The sequence below is a fragment of the Salmo salar genome, chromosome ssa19 (assembly GCF_905237065.1).
Source record: "Salmo salar chromosome ssa19, Ssal_v3.1, whole genome shotgun sequence".
Classification (NCBI taxonomy): Eukaryota; Metazoa; Chordata; class Actinopteri; order Salmoniformes; family Salmonidae; genus Salmo; species Salmo salar.
The window spans coordinates 54,758,514-54,775,537 of NC_059460.1; the positions used below are offsets into that span (position 1 = coordinate 54,758,514).

At 41.1% G+C, this 17,024-nt stretch overlaps 2 protein-coding genes across 7 annotated transcripts; one reads left to right on the top strand and one right to left on the bottom strand.

Moving 5' to 3' along the window:
• Window positions 1–3,325: 3,325 nt before the first annotated feature.
• msl1b (MSL complex subunit 1b) lies at window positions 3,326–12,787 on the top strand. 6 transcript variants are annotated; one of them, XM_045702490.1, is made up of 9 exons: window positions 3,326–3,519; window positions 6,140–6,915; window positions 7,015–7,211; window positions 7,296–7,624; window positions 9,176–9,240; window positions 9,375–9,442; window positions 9,628–9,752; window positions 9,913–9,985; window positions 11,025–12,787. In XM_045702490.1, the coding sequence occupies exons 2-9, from the start codon at window positions 6,259–6,261 to the stop codon at window positions 11,113–11,115; spliced, it is 1,605 nt and encodes a 534-aa protein (XP_045558446.1). In that variant the 5' UTR covers window positions 3,326–3,519; window positions 6,140–6,258; the 3' UTR covers window positions 11,116–12,787. The 6 variants fall into 6 exon arrangements, with proteins under 6 accessions (XP_045558446.1, XP_014014588.1, XP_045558445.1 ...); XM_014159113.2 differs by lacking the exon at window positions 3,326–3,519 and adding an exon at window positions 4,368–4,660; XM_045702489.1 differs by lacking the exon at window positions 3,326–3,519 and adding an exon at window positions 4,682–4,809.
• A 320-nt stretch (window positions 12,788–13,107) lies between these two features.
• On the bottom strand, window positions 13,108–16,980 carry LOC106579304 (charged multivesicular body protein 2a). Its single transcript, XM_014159111.2, has 6 exons — window positions 16,797–16,980; window positions 15,044–15,211; window positions 14,765–14,944; window positions 14,445–14,575; window positions 14,197–14,258; window positions 13,108–14,067 (listed from the first exon to the last, which is right to left on the bottom strand). The coding sequence occupies exons 2-6, from the start codon at window positions 15,209–15,211 to the stop codon at window positions 13,946–13,948; spliced, it is 663 nt and encodes a 220-aa protein (XP_014014586.1). The 5' UTR covers window positions 16,797–16,980; the 3' UTR covers window positions 13,108–13,945.
• Window positions 16,981–17,024: the final 44 nt, after the last annotated feature.

The window sequence follows — 17,024 nt, forward strand, 5'->3', positions numbered from 1 at the left end:
TGTATGCAGCTTTATTAACTCAATAATTGTTTTATTTTTACATTGTTTGCAAACTGATATGTGACACGTATTAATGCCAAAATAACTTGCTAAACAGGTGAGGCTCAAAACAGGTGGGGCTCTACCTGCCCTGAATGACAGGTCGCCACTGCACCTGACCCACTTGACATGCAAGAACATGTTTGCTACAGTCACGGTATAGGTAGAGGTTTTAAAACGTACAGTTGAAGTCTGAAGATTACATACACCTAGGTTGGAGTCATTAAAACTTGTTTTTCAACCACTCCACAAAATTCTTGTTACCAAACTATAATTTTGGAAAGTCGGTTAGGACATCTACTTTGTGCATGACACAAGTAATTTTTCCAACAATTGTTTACAGACAGATTATTTAACATATAATTCACTGTATCACAATTCCAGTGGGTCAGAAGTTTACATACAGTAAGTTGACTGTGCCTTTAAACAGCTTGGAAAATTCCAGAAAATGATATCATGGCTTTAGAACCTTCTGATAGGCTAATTGACATAATTTGAGTCAATTGGATGTGTACCTGTGGATGTATTTCAAGGCCTACCTTCAAACTCAGTGCCTCTTTGCTTGACATTATGGGAAAATCAAAAGAAATCAGCTAAGACCTCAGAAAAAAAATGTCAACCTCCACAAGTCTGGTTCATCCTTGGGAGCAATTTCCAAACGCCTGAAGGTACCACATTCATCTGTACAAACAATAGTACGCAAGTATAAACACCATGGGACCATCCAGCCATCATACTGCTCAGGAAGGAGACGAGTTCTGTCTCCTAGAGATGAACGTACTTTGGTGTGCGAAAAGTGCAAATCAGTCTCAGAACAGCAGCAAAGGACCTTGTGAAAATGTTGGAGGAAACATGTACAAAAGGGTCTATATATCCACAGTAAAACGAGTCCTTTATCGACATAACCTGAAAGGCTGCTCAGCAAGGAAGAAGCCACTGCTCCAAAACCACCATAAAAAAGCCAGACTACGGTTTGTGAAGACAGAAGACATCAAAACTATGAAATAACACATATGGAATCATGTAGTAACCAAAAAAGTTAGATCAAAATATATTTTATATTTGAGATTCTTAAAAGTAGCCACCCTTTGCATTGATGACAGTTTTGCACACTCTTGGCATTCTCTCAACCAGCTTCACCTGGAATGCTTTTCAAACAGTGTTGAAGAAGTTCCCACAAATGCTGCTTTTCCTTCACTCTGCCGTCCAACTCATCCCAAACCATCTCAATTGGATTGAGGTCAGGTCATCAATTAGAGGCAACGAGGAACAGCTGCCTCCAACTGAAGGTCAACCCAGCACTCCATCATTCCCCTTATTGGTCATATAGCCCTTACACAGCCTTGAGGTGTGTTGGATCATTGTCCTGTTGAAAAACAAATGATAGTCCCACTAAGCCCAAACCAGATGGGATGGTATATCACTGCAGAATGCTGTGGTAACCATGCTGGTTAAGTGTGCCTTGAATTCTAAATAAATCACAGTGTCAGAAGCAAAGCACCCCCACACCATCACACCTCCTCCTCCATGGTGGGAACCACACATGCGGAGATCATCCGTTCATCTACTCTGCGTCTCACAAAGACATTGCGGTTGGAACCAAGCATCTCAAATTTGGACTCATCAGACCAAATGACAGATATCCACCAGTCTAATGTCCATTGCTCATGTTTCTTGGCCCAAGCAAGTCTCTTCTTATTGGTGTTCTTTAGTAGTGGTTTCTTTGCAGCAATTCGACCATGAAGGCCTGATTCACACAGTCTCCTCTGAACAGTTGATGTTGACATGTGTCTGTTACTTGAACTCTGTGAAGCATTTATTAGGGCTGCAATCTGAGGAGCAGTTAACTCTAATGAACTTATCCTCCACAGCAGAGGTAACTCTGGGTCTTCCTTTCCTGTGGCGGTCCTCATGAGAGCCAGTTTTATCATAGCGCTTGATGGTTTGTGCGACTGCCTCAAGAAGAGAGAATGCAAATACTGTGCAAAGCTGTCATCAATGCAAAGGGTGGCTACTTTTAAGAATCTCAAATATAAAATATTTTGATTTAACACTTTTTGGTTACTACATGATTCCATATGTGTTATTTCATAGTTAATGTATTCACTACTATTATACAATGTAGAAAATAGTAAAAAATAAAGGAAAACCCAGGAATGAGTAGGTGTGTCCAAACATTTGACTGGTACTGTATGTATCCCAATCATGTGAAACCCGTAGATTAGGGACTAAAGAATTTCAATTGACTGATTTCCTCATATACATTTACATTTAAGTCATTTAGCAGACGCTCTTATCCAGAGCGACTTACAAATTGGTGCATTCACCTTATGATATCCAGTGGAACAACCACTTTACAATAGTGCATCTAAATCTTTTAGGGGGGGTTTAGAAGGATTACTTTATCCTATCCTAGGTATTCCTTAAAGAGGTGGGGTTTCAGGTGTCTCCGGAAGGTGGTGATTGACTCCGCTGTCCTGGCGTCGTGAGGGAGTTTGTTCCACCATTGGGGTGCCAGAGCAGCGAACAGTTTTGACTGGGCTGAGCGGGAACTGTGCTTCCTCAGAGGTAGGGAGGCGAGCAGGCCAGAGGTGGATGAACGCAGTGCCCTTGTTTGGGTGATCATGACGGCAAACACGTCGCCTGATCAGAGCCTGAAGGTACGGAGGTGCCGTTCCCCTCACAGCTCCGTAGGCAAGCACCATGGTCTTGTAGCGGATGCGAGCTTCAACTGGAAGCCAGTGGAGAGAGCGGAGGAGCGGGGTGACGTGAGAGAACTTGGGAAGGTTGAACACCAGACGGGCTGCGGCGTTCTGGATGAGTTGTAGGGGTTTAATGGCACAGGCAGGGAGCCCAGCCAACAGCGAGTTGCAGTAATCCAGACGGGAGATGACAAGTGCCTGGATTAGGACCTGCGCCGCTTCCTGTGTGAGGCAGGGTCGTAATCTGCGAATGTTGTAGAGCATGAACCTACAGGATCGGGTCACCGCCTTGATGTTAGTGGAGAACGACAGGGTGTTGTCCAGGGTCACGCCAAGGTTCTTAACACTCATATGAATTATAAATCAGTAAAATCTTTGATATTGTTGAATGTTGCGTTGATATTTTTGTTCAGTATATATGAGGGGTGTCAAACTCGTTCCATGGAGGGCCAAGTGTCCACAGGTTTTTCCTTTCAATCAAGACAACCCAGGTGACAGGAATTCATCAATCAAGTACAAGGGAGGAGCTAAGACCTGCAGACAGTATGCGTTTCAAACTCATAAAAGACACACCTTATGCCCTTGGGTCGTCCGTCCAAATGTTTAGCCAAGCAAGGGACATTTGCAATTTAAGCACCTCAGGTTTAATGGAGTTAGCGAGTGTACAATTATGTTCACTTCAGTACCTGAAAGGCACCATAATTCAATTTGCGATGTTTGTACATCAGCTAAGAAATCAGCCAAAACTTAAACGTCAATATGGAGTCAACATACAAGTGTAAGTAAAAACGTACGTAAATAAGTTAAATTGTGCTAATGCACAAACACGTCTGGTAATGTTTTTGTTTGGTTAGCTTTTGGAAGTTGTAGAAAACATTTTCCTTCGAAAGTTCCATCTAGACAGGCTAACAGTTGGCTAATTTTCTAGCTATCATACAGCAGGTGTATATTGTAACGACCCTGGGTTTATGAGTGCTGATAACGACTCTGCTGCTCGAGGATGCTTTTGCGGCATAGTCGATAGCGCGCTGGACTTCTGGCTAGAAGGTCGAGGGTTTGAGACCTGCTCCCTTATGTTTCATTACATTGGTGTCAGAAGTGGGATCGGACCTTTCATCCATGACAGTGCGTGTGCTTGGCCGGTGAGCGCGTTCCTGTAAGACGTAGGGTCGCAAACTAGCGCGAGGACGCGCTCTTTGAAAGGCGGGAATAGTGTCACAACCCTGAGTTTATAATCACTAATATCGACTCTGCCGCTCAAACATGCTTTTGCGGCACAGTCGATAGCGCGCTGGACTTCAGACTAGAAGGTCGAGGGTTTGTCTTAATAAGTGTTAAGAATGTAGACTCTGCCCTTCGTGTAATGAGTTTGACGTGATCTATAGCTCTTTGACAGAGATCAATATGGTTAAACACTGGACAAACCCTGGACGGGGTTTTAAGACTTACGATCCACCCTATCCCCTCAGCCCTCAAATTAAGTGGACACTTCTGATGACGTGTCATGACGTCAGACGAGTATACACTTGCAGGGTGAGGGAGGGATTATTTTTAAATGGGCCACCCTTGGCTGGAAATTCCCTCCTTTATCCCATGATTGTTTTCATCCACCTGTAACTGGTGGGTGCTTTGTGCTACAGTCAATTGTGGGCATGTCTACTTATATTAAATAATTTAATACACGTACTGTATGATAGCTAGCAAATATTAGTCTGCTTAGCTGGAATTTATGAAGGAATTTTCTACCAAAAGATAACCAAACAACTTTTTACGCGACGTGTTTGCCGTCATGTTCATTAACACAATTTTACTTATTTGCTTTCGTTTTTACTTTCACTTGTATGTTGACTTCAATTTGTATGTTTAAGTTTTCGCGGACTTTTCTTAATGGAAGTACATTCGTCCCGAATTAAATTATGGTGAGTATCAGGCCTCGAAGTGAACATAATTGTACACTCGCAAAGCCGACTAAAAACGTGGGTTTACGTTGCAAACTTCCCTTGCTTGGCTAAGCATTTGGACCGTCCTCTAAAATGGCGACGTGGATTCCCCCAAGGGCATTAAGAGGGCAAGTGGACGAGGGTGTCTTATAAGCGTTTCCAGCTCAGCTTTTCTGCAACTTAATTCTTCCCAAAACATAAACATTTGGCGTAATTACGCATGCGCAATTTTGGGGACAATAAAGAAGTCGGCAAAATTGGAAAATTAACCGACGTTCGAAAATGAATGAGAATACAAAATACCATGCTATTTGAAACTATATGATGACTTATTTTCAGTAGGGTGTGTTACATAGGTCCTCTAAATCCCTATTGTATGCAGCGAGACAGCGCTGTGACCCTTTTCCAGTACACGACACAGTGACGTCACGCACAGATGGTCGCGGCTGTAAAAAAGCCATGGCAATCTGCACCCGTTCAACAGTTTAGACTTGTTTTTATTACTTCTAAACAAAATAGCTTTTTTGGCTTCTCATACGCTTACAAGGATGTTTTGATTCTTGCTTGAACAGTCGCTAAGATTATATTTGGTTATGATCTTGGCAAAATAATTATTTTGGATGCAGCAGTTGTTAGCTAGAATGCTAACGCTCATTGATAGGCTGTAGCAAAAGCTAGCTGAAGAGCCATTTTATTGAAGTGTTTAAAAAAAAAAAAGTATAATGCGGTTAATTTCTGATGACCCAGACCTATTAAGCAGGACATTAATACGAGCCTTAAAATCCAAAAGTAGTGTGAAATGCACTCATGCAACATGTAAATAGAGGCTTTTTTTCCTGGTGTTCTACAAGAACTCTCCCTTGTTCTCCTACCACTTTTCGCTTATCGCCCTCGTGCGGCAATGTTTGCAAACATAGTACAGACCCTGTGTTTCTATGTTTTTCATCAATGCGCGCAGGACCAAAATGGAGGAAATGTCGAAGTGCTATCACTTGTTAAAGCACGAGCCACTCTAGCCAAACGATATCCCCGCGCGTCCTCGTGGCTTGCAATATAATTGGCTAGCTACCAAACCTTTCTGCAGGACCATGAGGGTGTAAAAACTATATATTTTTTTATCCGATTGTGAAATAATAGACCCTACGTAGCAAGCTAGCTGAATGCTAACTAGATGCTGGGAGAGTTTTTGTTACCTTGTTTGTCCCGTGCAGTTAGTAAGTTAGCTAGCTGAAATTGTGTATGTTTTTAGATATCTAACTGGTAATAATGAAGCCCAGCAGTCAGACGCAGTGCAGTATTTTATGCGTCAGTCAGTTGTAGCTAGTCTCGAGGTTGCCAGTGATGGAGCAACATGGTGCCCAGGGTAGCTAGGTAGCACTTTTAGTCTGTTATTTTGACCCGACAACGTTAACTGTTAATTATGTTGGTTTCAATACTGATAAACACTTTCTGTTACAGGACGAAGTCTGATCCAGGCGCAATGAAACAGAAAATAGACTCCAATGACACTTGACTGCTTTGCAAGACAAGCAGTTGTTCTGTCATGTTAGTTCAATAACACCTGCGCTTTATTCGCCATGACTATGAGATCAACTTTGTTTGCTAATGCAGGATTTAAGCTGGACACAGAGAAACTTGACTTTGACAAATCACAAATGGGAACTGCAAACGTCGTGAATTCCATAACCATCAAGAGAGAATCCTGTGACTTTGTCATTGATGTCCATGAAGTACATGGGGCAATCCACAAGACTGGAGGGGAGCTCCTCAGCAAAACAAAGCTCTTAGACCAGAATTACATCATTCGGGCCCCAGTGGCTGCTCAAAATAAAGCGGAAGGGGCACTGGTTCAAGGCGACAATTGGGAAAGCACAGGGGTGCTGTCATCTTCCGTCAGACAAATGGGGGGTGAGGGAATCCCAATTAAAGGTAAACTCATTCTGAGTGACAGTATGGATAATACAGAGTTGGTTTCAAACAATAACTCCAAGGATGCTGGTACTGATGAGCGCACCAGAGGTGTCTCCCCTGGAGGAGTTGTCAACACTGCATCCATTGAGCTCAGCACAGAGGGCAAGTGGAGGAACATCAGGAAAACCCCTGCTAACCCCCACACACAGGCCACCTGCCTCCAGCAGATTCTCCTTCTTCAGCTGGACTTGATTGAACAACAGCAACAACAGCTGCAGTCCAAGGACAAGGAGATAGATGAGCTGAAAGCTGACAAGGAGACGGTATGCACGGTATCTGGAAGTGTCTAATTGTTTTTAGATGACAGTAAGTCTCATTTGTTTAGAACCAAATCATTTATAAAAACATGTCTGCATACACAGTTGCTGGCGCGTATTGAGCGTATGGAGCGCCGTTTGCAGCTGACGAGGAAAGACCCACGTGATAAGCGCCTATTTCAGCCGCTTCAGCCCTGGACCCCAGATAAAGAGGACCTGTGGGATCTAGAAGTGGGTGACAGCCCCCAGACTCCCACCCCTAGGTCACTCCCCTTCAGCCGAGGAGGCAAAGGCCTCAAAAGGTAACAGACCCCAAATACTACTCTGCATTCACTTCTCAGTCAAACTATCTTTCATTCACTAATATCTCTGCTCTGCCCATGCAGGAAATTTTGCTTCCTGGACTCCAAAATCCATAAGTCACGAGGAGGCAAAGGCTCCAAGTTCGCCGCCTCTAAGTCAGAGTGTGGAGCTGGCTCTCCACATCAGAGGGAGCTGCGCAATAAAGAGACCCCAGAGAAGACGGGGTTTGGTCGGTCAGCGGTAGAGAGGGGTACTCTGCAACCGAGCAATGAGGACCCGGAGCTCACCGCTCGGATGGAGGAGCTCCCTTTCATGTCGACTACTGAGATGTACCTGTGTCGTTGGCATCAGCCTCCCCCCTCCCCCCAGCGCGAGCCATCCCCATCCCCAAACAAAGAGGAGGTTGTGGCCAGTAAGTAGACCCACCACACAAGACAGTTGTTCAGTTCTAAGTGTAAAGCTGTGTAGTATTGCTTCACAATGAAGGAGAATAAAGTAGAAATCCAAGTAGTGTCATAATTAGGCATATGTTTCTTACAGAAGTATGTGAACCCTTTGGAAATACCTGGATTTCTGCATAAATTGGTCATAAAATTTGATCTGATCTTCATCTAGGTCACAACAATAGACAAACAGTCTGCTTAAACTAATAAAACACAAACAATTATACGTTTTCATGTCTTTTATTGAAAACACTGTGTAAACATTCAGTGTAGGGTGGAAAAGTATGTGAACCCTTGGATTTAATTACTAGTTGACCGTCCTTTGGCAACAATAAACTCAACCAAATGTTCTGTAGTTACGGATCAAACCGGAACAACGGTCAGGAGGAGTTTTGGACCATTCATCTTTACAAAACTGTTTCAGTTCAGCAATATTCTTAGGATGTCTGGTGTGAACTGCTCTCGGTCATGCCACAACATTTTAAATCAGGTTGAGGTCAGGACTCTGACTGGGCCACTCCAGAAGGTGTATTATATTCTGTTGAAGCCATTCTGTTGTTGATTTACTTCTGTGTTTTTGGTCGTTGTCCTGTTGCATCACCCAACTTCTGAGCTTCAGTTGGCGGACAGATAGCCTTGTGTGTTCTTTCCAAACAACTCAACTTTAGTTTAATCTGTCCACAGAATATTTTGCCAGAAGCGGTGTTGAACATCCAGGTGCTCTTTTGCGTACTTCAGACGTGCAGCAATGTTTTTTTTGGACAGCAGTGGCTTCTTCCGTGTTCTTCCCATGAACACCATTCTTGTTTAGTGTTTTACGTATCGTAGACTCGTCAACAGAGATATTAGCATGTTCCAGAGTTTTCTGTAGGTCTTCAGCTGACACTTTAGGATTCTTCTTAACCTCATTGAGCATTCTGCACTGTGCTCTTGCAGTCATCTTTGCAGGACGGCCACTCCTAGGGAGAGTAGCAACAGTGCTGAACTTTCTCCATTTATAGACAATTTGTCTTACCGTGGACTGATGAACATCAAGGCTTTTAGAGATACTTTTGTAACCCTTTCCAGCTTTATGCAAGTCAACAATTCTTAATCATAGGTCTTCTGAGATTTTTTGTTAGAGGCATGGTTCACATCAGGCAATGCTTCTTGTGAATAGCAAACTCAAAATTTGTGAGGTTTTTTTTAATCGGGCAAGGCAGCTCTAACCAACTTTTCCAATCTCGTCTTATTGATTGGACTCCAGGTTAGCTGACTCCTGACTCCAATTAGCTTTTGGAGAAGTCATTAGCCTAGGGGTTGACATACATTTTTCAACCTACACTGTGAATGTTTAAATTATGTATTCAATATAGACCAGAAAAATACAATTTGTGTGTTTATTAGTTTAAGGACACTGTCTATTGTTGTGACTTAGATGATCAGATCAAATTTGATGACCAATTTTTGGAGAAATCCAGGTAATTCCAAAGGGTTCACATACTTTTTCTTGCCACTGTATACACTGTTCTGTCTTCCAGTCCCCTCTTGGAGGGAAAACATTATGGAGCCCTTGGATGAGGAAGCTGCCAGTGTCATCCCAGAGGTGAGGGAGGAGAGAGCACAGGCTATACAATTACAGAATTGTATAGAGAGAAAGTCAGAAATAAAGTAATGCCACACAATATTCACCTCACCATTTGTCCATGCAAAACCATGTTTTTGTGTTATTATACCAAGATGTTGGACGACAGTGTCTTTTTGAAGCGCCACGCAAAGCTGGAGTTGGATGAGAAGAGGAGAAAAAGGTACAAATGGGTTTTATGACTTCGAAGTTACTCTCAATGCCTTATGAACCATCTTTATCCTCACGCACTAAGACTCCTCTTGATTTTTGTGTAATTCAATCTTGATTTACTACATTGAGCCACCAGCGTCTTCATCCTTTCCTTGCGCTCTCATCTTCCCTCCGTAACTGTGTCCTGTTCTGTAGATGGGACATTCAGCGTATCCGCGAGCAGCGCATGTTTCAGCGTCTGCAGCAGCGCATGAACAAGAAGAAGGGGATCCAGGAAAGTGAGCCAGAGGTCTCGTCGTTTTACCCGGACACTGAAGATGGTATGACTGGCCACTTCATCTGCTGTGTAAACATGTTGTTTTCTTCTCGGAACCATGAAGTTGCACCACCTTTAATACTGTCATTTAGTTGCAAAAGTTTTCCGAGCGACGTTTTCATTGCGCGCAGACACTCTTGATTCCTTTTCTTTCCCTTCTCTAGTCGAGTCCATAATCATCACCCCTTTCCTGCCTGTGGTGGCCTTTGGCCGGCCATTGCCGAAGCTCACTCAACAGTAAGTCTTTGTATTTATGATTTCCACCACCAGTAGTTCTGCCTCTCTCTCGCTCTCTCCACTGCAACACTTGTTGTAGTTTCAGTTCAACATGCCGGAATCATCCCATCATGGCACCCTTTTCCAAGCACCTGGTCCAAACAAACACACACAAATGCATAGATGTATCTTCCATGCAAAGGATATATATAGTTTGTGATATACCATTCATATGCAGAGATGTTATTTGTTTGTCCGTTTAAAAAAAAAAAATGTAGTCAGGTTTTGACATTTTTCTATAGGTTCACTTTTCTGTTCGGCTTGTCGCTGGACATTTCTTTGTTCAGTGAGTTAGGGGATAAGTTAGGAATGTAAATCATTACGCCCACTAGCTTGAGTTCATCCATTACTATGCATAATTTATTTTTCAAGATGGTACCATGGTGTAGGTGGCGGGGCAGGGCGAGTTTCACAGAAAGACCTTTCATCAAAATGCAAGTATTTATTCTTCCCCATAAGTATGTCTTTAAGTTAAGTAAACTGAAAATTTGTCACCCAAAACACTCGTCTCAGTCAATAATTTTCTTGCCTATTCTTTCCTCTGATCTCAAAGAAGATGATTTATAAAAACAGGTTAATATGAATGCACACTGGTGTAAGTTCAGAAAGGGTCTCATGAATGATTGCTAATGCCATTTTGAAGACGGGGTGAATAAATAAGGGACTTAACAGAATCTGAAGGGGTAAATATTGACTGGATATTTAAATACCAGTAGTTTTGCTAATCCTTTAAAGAAAATTGACAAAGACAAAAAAAATCTATATACAATAATGCACTTTCCTAGATAAGAAATGTTATACATTTGTCCATTCCAACGGTCATTAATATTATTAACATGTCTGCATGCTGAAAACAATTTACACATGATGTGCCAATTGAATGATAACCCAATGTGAAATGCTTTTCAAGTTACAGGGGTCCTATTTTCCCGGTGACTTTCCCCTTTCCCTGATTTCTCCAGTCAACTTTTCAATTGCTGAATTGTGTCTTCCTCTGTAGGAACTTTGACCTGCCTTGGCTTGACGAGCGAAGCCGCTGCCGCATTGAGGTGCCCAAGAAACACACGCCACACCGGACCTGTCGGAAGTGAGGTGGTATCTGCGTGTGACATGCAAAAGAGAGAGAGAGAGCGCGCACCCTTCTTTTCCCAGATGTGAAAAGTTTTATTTTGTGGGTTTAGGCCGTCAGTGGTGTAGCATGCACCACTCTCAGTAGTCTGTGGAAAAGTAAACCACTGTCTTCCCGTGTGGTTACTTGCCAGCTGGCCTGGAGAAGGAGCTGCTGGAGATTAAGAAAATGGCTACCAAATTGGTTAGCTATGGTAAATTTGGTGCCCAATCTACTCAAAAGGAATGAAAAGCTGCCCCCCCCCCCCTCTTAGATAACAGACCCCCTACTAACAGCTAAGTGATTATAAGGTAAAACACAACTGTTACTTAATGTCTGTAGTAAGTAACTATTTAGTAATAAGCATGTTCTGGAATTTGGTGTAATGTAATACTTAATTACTGCATCACTAAAATGTGTAACTTTTGATTATTACTAGATTATTACATAGTTGTCAACCTGACTTAACTTGGACTGTGATCTGAAGGGTAAGAGAAGTGATATTTTCTGATTTGACTGAATGGTAGTGCTTGAATTGTACAATATGCACATTGCTACAACTAACCCTGTGTGCTGGAAGCTCCATTGGCATTTACATGCTCGGTGTTTTGCTTAGATTGAAACTCTGAACTATTTTCCCTGTTTGTGTATTAATTGTAATAATATTTCCTTGTGTGGACACCGCTTCAAGCGACAGGTTTTATTATTGTGCACTAAAGTGTGGATATATGTTTGATCCTCACTCTGCATGTATGTTTTATCACAAATGCAGTAAATATAAGATAAATGTCCACTTCTGATGCTAAATTGATTGTCAATACTTTGCATCATGAAGAGAAGTTGATTGTTTGAGTACTTCTAGGCAGAAAAAATTGGCTGTTAAATTAGAGAACCATGGGTCTTCTACAGTATGCTTCCTTTTTTTCCCCATGATTTTATCATGTGAGTCTGCATGATATTTTTTGAGGTGACATCTGTTCCAAGAGATATCAACTATCAGCATGGTAGATCTGTAAATGAAACATTTCCGCTGGGTACAATTCCGAGAAGAGTAATATCTGATTTAATTTTGAAAGCATGACTCTGGCTGCATTATTCAAAAAGCACTGCTTTGTTTAGACTGCCTTGTTTCTAGAACATTCTCTGTGAGGAATTTGCTCGAGTTTTTCATTTTAGTTTGTTCCCCCCCCCCATTACATCACAATAAATTGCAGTAGACAACTGAGATGTAGATATCAGTCCTACGATGAAGTTCAGAATACATGGGTTGGCATTAGAGTAGCCTAATCAGCTAGAGCACTCAAACTTAATGCTGGGTATTTTCCTTCTCTTAAATGCTAACAATACTGGCATCGAGCACCTGGCGATATTAAGCGTGTGTTCTGTCATGTGTTATCGCGTCAACATTTTTACTTTTGGCTCAATGGCTTCCTGGCTCTCCGACGCTACAGACCACAAAATACAGGCTGGTTTTGAAATAATGCAAAATTGTTCTTCTGTACATAGCTTTCAGGAACAAATGTTGTAAATATGAAATACATGGCTTATTTTTGTATTATTTAAATGTTTGTGTACATTCAATATTGTTCTGATAATTGTATGTTGACCAAATAACTTACAAAAGTTTGTTTTGGAATAAAAAGAAATTAAGCTTAGTCTTCAGTTCTTGATTTGTAGATTGATGAGCTCTGAAATTGATAATTGTAGGCCATATCCATGAGAGAAATGGAGTGGAAGAAACTCAGGTTTCCCCAATAGTATAATTGAGTTTGAACATCATGGGCATGTAAGCGCAAACATTACACACCATGAAACAAGGCAGCAGCTATGTGAATCTAGTAGTTAAACCTCTAAGCAAGGTTAAACCGTGGGAGCTTAGTGTATTACCACTGCATAAATGAGATTAGTCATGGGGTGGGGGGGTAGGGAATCTAAAGTAACACATTTTTAGGTATTGAAGACAGACCCTTTACTGTCAAATGTAAAAAAAAGGTTTATTGAATAAAGGCAATAGGATTTTCTTATACAAACCACCACACCTTCCATCAACCTTTCGATAAATATTACATTGATTATCTGACTACAGTCCTAGGATAAAAAGGCTATTTCAGTTTTACCAGGCACCATCGAGTGCCCCCTTTTTAGACATTTGACATGGAGAAAAATTTGCCAAACGGTACACATTTTACCCCACTTAAGTATTTTTGTTGAATCCATTTACCGATCAGTCATTTAACTCACAAAGGACGTTACGATAATGGTATTGTTAACCTCTGAATCCCTATGTTATTCAAAGTAAATAAAGCAAGCAAGTAACAGTTAAACCATTAAATCATGTTAATTTTATCTGGCAATGTGTACTGTATGCCTGCACACCACTAAAAGTTGAGATTATGTACAAATGTAATGATACTTGTACATCAAAATGTTTACTTTAATAGGATAGTCTAACGATTTTAAAGTGAATTTAGTGTTCAATTTACCCAAGGAGTGTAATGCATGACTTTTGGTGTATTTAAACTCCATTAAAATATACCCCCTAAATAGAATGCTTCATATTTTTAAGAGAACAATTGTATGGATAATGATTGATCCGTCATTGATTTAAGATAACATACTGTAAGCGAAAAAATAATACCTGCAACAAAAAAGCTATATACCATAACATGGAGTTCTCACTGAAACCCTCCAGTGTTCCTCCACTTCTGTTCCCCAAATAAATCAATGTACAGAGATCTGAGTTGCTGAGTACATGTGTATCTGTATTAAACGCCAGGCAGCTAAAGTGCTGTTGCGTGCCAGTTTTTCCACGCTCAGTCTCTCCTGAGGTTATTCAGTCTCTCCTCAAGGTCAGCATCTGCATCTGCCAGGGCTGGCTGGGGTTCAGCTTTCTTCCCACCTGCTACGGAGAGGCTACCTCCCGTGGATGGCAGATCTAAATGAACAGGAAGGAAATCAAATCAATCAGTAATCATAGGAATCTTGATGAAGAGACATCCAGCTTTATCACTACTACAACATTTTACTGAATGCAGTTGTAAATTTGACTGACTGTGTTCCTTACTTGAGAGTTCGTCAGAGAGATTGAGACCCAGCTCGTCCAACACTTGGGACACAACAGCATCACTAAATAAAACAGTGAGGGAGTTAGTGTTTCCATAGATTTACCAGCTAACATAAGTATGCCAAAAAATATGAATAGTACAAATTAATGACATTCACAAATAACGATGTGATCAAATTGAGGTAGTACTGGCTTTGGTTTTGAGATTTAAATGATTTGGCTGGAGATGTGTGTCATGAAGCCCCTACCTCTCTTCTTCATCATCCTCATCACCCATGGCATCGTCTATGGCATCATTCATCATCTCCTCCTTCATGTCCATGATCTCACTCTGTCGTTCAAACTCCATCATGATCTTCTGAATCTGTGGCAACTTCATCTGTGTAGGGGAAGTGAACATATGACGTAAGCCAATAGAATGTATTGGCACAATTCACTGGTAACAAGAATGACTACAAACATTTTGGGTTATTAATAGTGTTTGACAGTTCTACTGGCAAGTTATCTTAAACAGAATTGGATCGTGTTTTTAACAGGAATCAATCAAATGATACAATGAAACAATCACCTGTCTGTTCATGGTAGCCATTGCTTTGGTGACACCTTTCATTGCTTGTGCCATGCTGTTGTTTGACTTGAGAGTCTGGATCTTCAGACTGACTGCTTGGATATTTGCCTTCATCATAATGAATTTCTTCACATAGTGCCTTGTACGAACCAAGTCCTTCGCCATGATCTTCACAGCATCCTGTAATGGTAACAGAGGAGTGAGAATAGATTTTTTTTTTAAAGCATCAAGATTTTTCCCCTTTACAGCATCTTATCTTTGCCCCCCTTATTCTCTCACCATCTGTCCCTGTTTGGCCATTTTCTTAATGTCAGCTATGATTTTCTTCTCCTGCTGCTCCAGTCTTTGTCGCTCTCTGTCCAGATCTCTCATGGCCCGAGTCAGTGCCCTCTGGTTTTGCCTCAACATCTCCTCCGGTGTCTTCCTCTTCCCAAACAAGAACTCCATCTAAGGAACAAAAACAGGAAATACAAACAATCCAAATCTAACTCTCTCGTCAGTCATTATTACTTACAATGTGCCAGTTTTTCCCCTGAAGAGGCACACATTTTAGGTATGTTTTATGCATACGTTTTGTTCGCGCCTAAACAAATTCTTGTTTATAGCTAATGTTTATAGCTAATTCTTGTTTATAGCCAACTTCTCATTATATACATTTACTGTAGCTAGAATGATAAAACTGCTTTTTAACATTCATGTTTAAAGGAAAATTCGCCACTTTTTAACCTCATATTCATTATCTCTAGCACCATGCCAGTGTCTACATATGTGTAAATAGGCGGCAGGTAACCGAAAAGTTGCTGGATCGAATCCCCGAGCTGACAAAGTAAAAATATGTCATTCTGCCCCTGAGCAAGGCAGTTAACCCACTGTTCCCCGGTAGGCTGTCATTGTAAATAAGAATTTGGTCTTAACTGACTTGCCTAGTTAACCTTTAATTAAATTAAACAAAATTAAAAAAGGCCCGAATTTTATGATCTGTGGTTAAAAAATAAGAAGGTCTTAAATGCTTCTCTGTGACATCACATGGTAGAATTAATAGTGCTTTCAAGACAACTGGGACAAATACAAATATTAACGAGGTCAAATCATGACGTCGGTAATTTTCAGGTCGTTAAGTGAAAGCTCTAATAAGATGCCCAAGTTTCCAACTTGGATGACAGTTCAAAACGATTTTTTCCCAGTAAGGGTTAGTTTTTTCCCTTGAGTTTCCAGTTCTCTTGAACGCACTGAAGTCGGAGATTTCCGAGTTGTTTGAACGGGACATCTTTCTAGAGCTCCAACTTTCCGACCTGAAGATCGCCGATGTCATGATTGACCTAGTTTTTTCCCTAGAGTTTCCAGTTGTCTTGAAAGCACCACAAAAGTTAATTAACACAACCTGCAACGAGTTTCTAGCCATTGGGAGGATATTTCCTTGCTCCACATGTCACCACGAATCTCATATGGTGCTTTTAATGCTGCGTTCAAAACAACTGGGAACTCGGGAAAAAACGAACTCCGACTGGGAAAATCTATTTGAACGGTTATCCAACTCGGAATTCCAATTCGGGCCTCTTTCCAGAGCTCCGACTTTCCGACCTGAAGGGTCACTGACGTCATAATTTGACCTCATATCCAAGTTCCCAGTTGTTTTGAACAGGGCAATAGTGTTTGAAAATAATGTTGTAACTTTCACTGTCAACTTGTAGAACTTTTTATTTTTATTTTTTTCCCCCAAGAGAAATGCGCCGTTTTCACATATGTAGACTTTGTTATTCTGCAGTAGATAATGAAAATGAGGTTAAAGTTGTGAAATTGCTCTTTAAGGTTATTGATCGAAGTCTAATAACTCAACAGGCATATGCATAACTAAATGGGACTGATTACGTTACTCTGGTGAGTAGACCTTTAAACCACAGAGTACTGTCTTTGTTTAAACTATTATGATTGTTTCCTTGCTAGCAAGCTAGCTGCTAGTAGCTAAGAAGTTGAGTCATAGTAACAAATTAAATGTATTGGTCACATGCTTAGTTATTCCATGTTAGCTTACCGTGTATGAGGTCTTCCGTGTGGCTGTTTATGTCACGATAATGACAATTGCAACGGAAAATACTGTTTGAGAGGTCTTCAATGGATTTAATTCGGGAATAGTCTACCTATTTGTTTTCTTTCATATACTTCCGCATACAGATATCTCCACTTCCATCCCAGCAGGATATGACGTAATAAAGATTTTTGAGTCATAAATGCTACTGGTTCGTTTGTTTTGAAAGGAGAC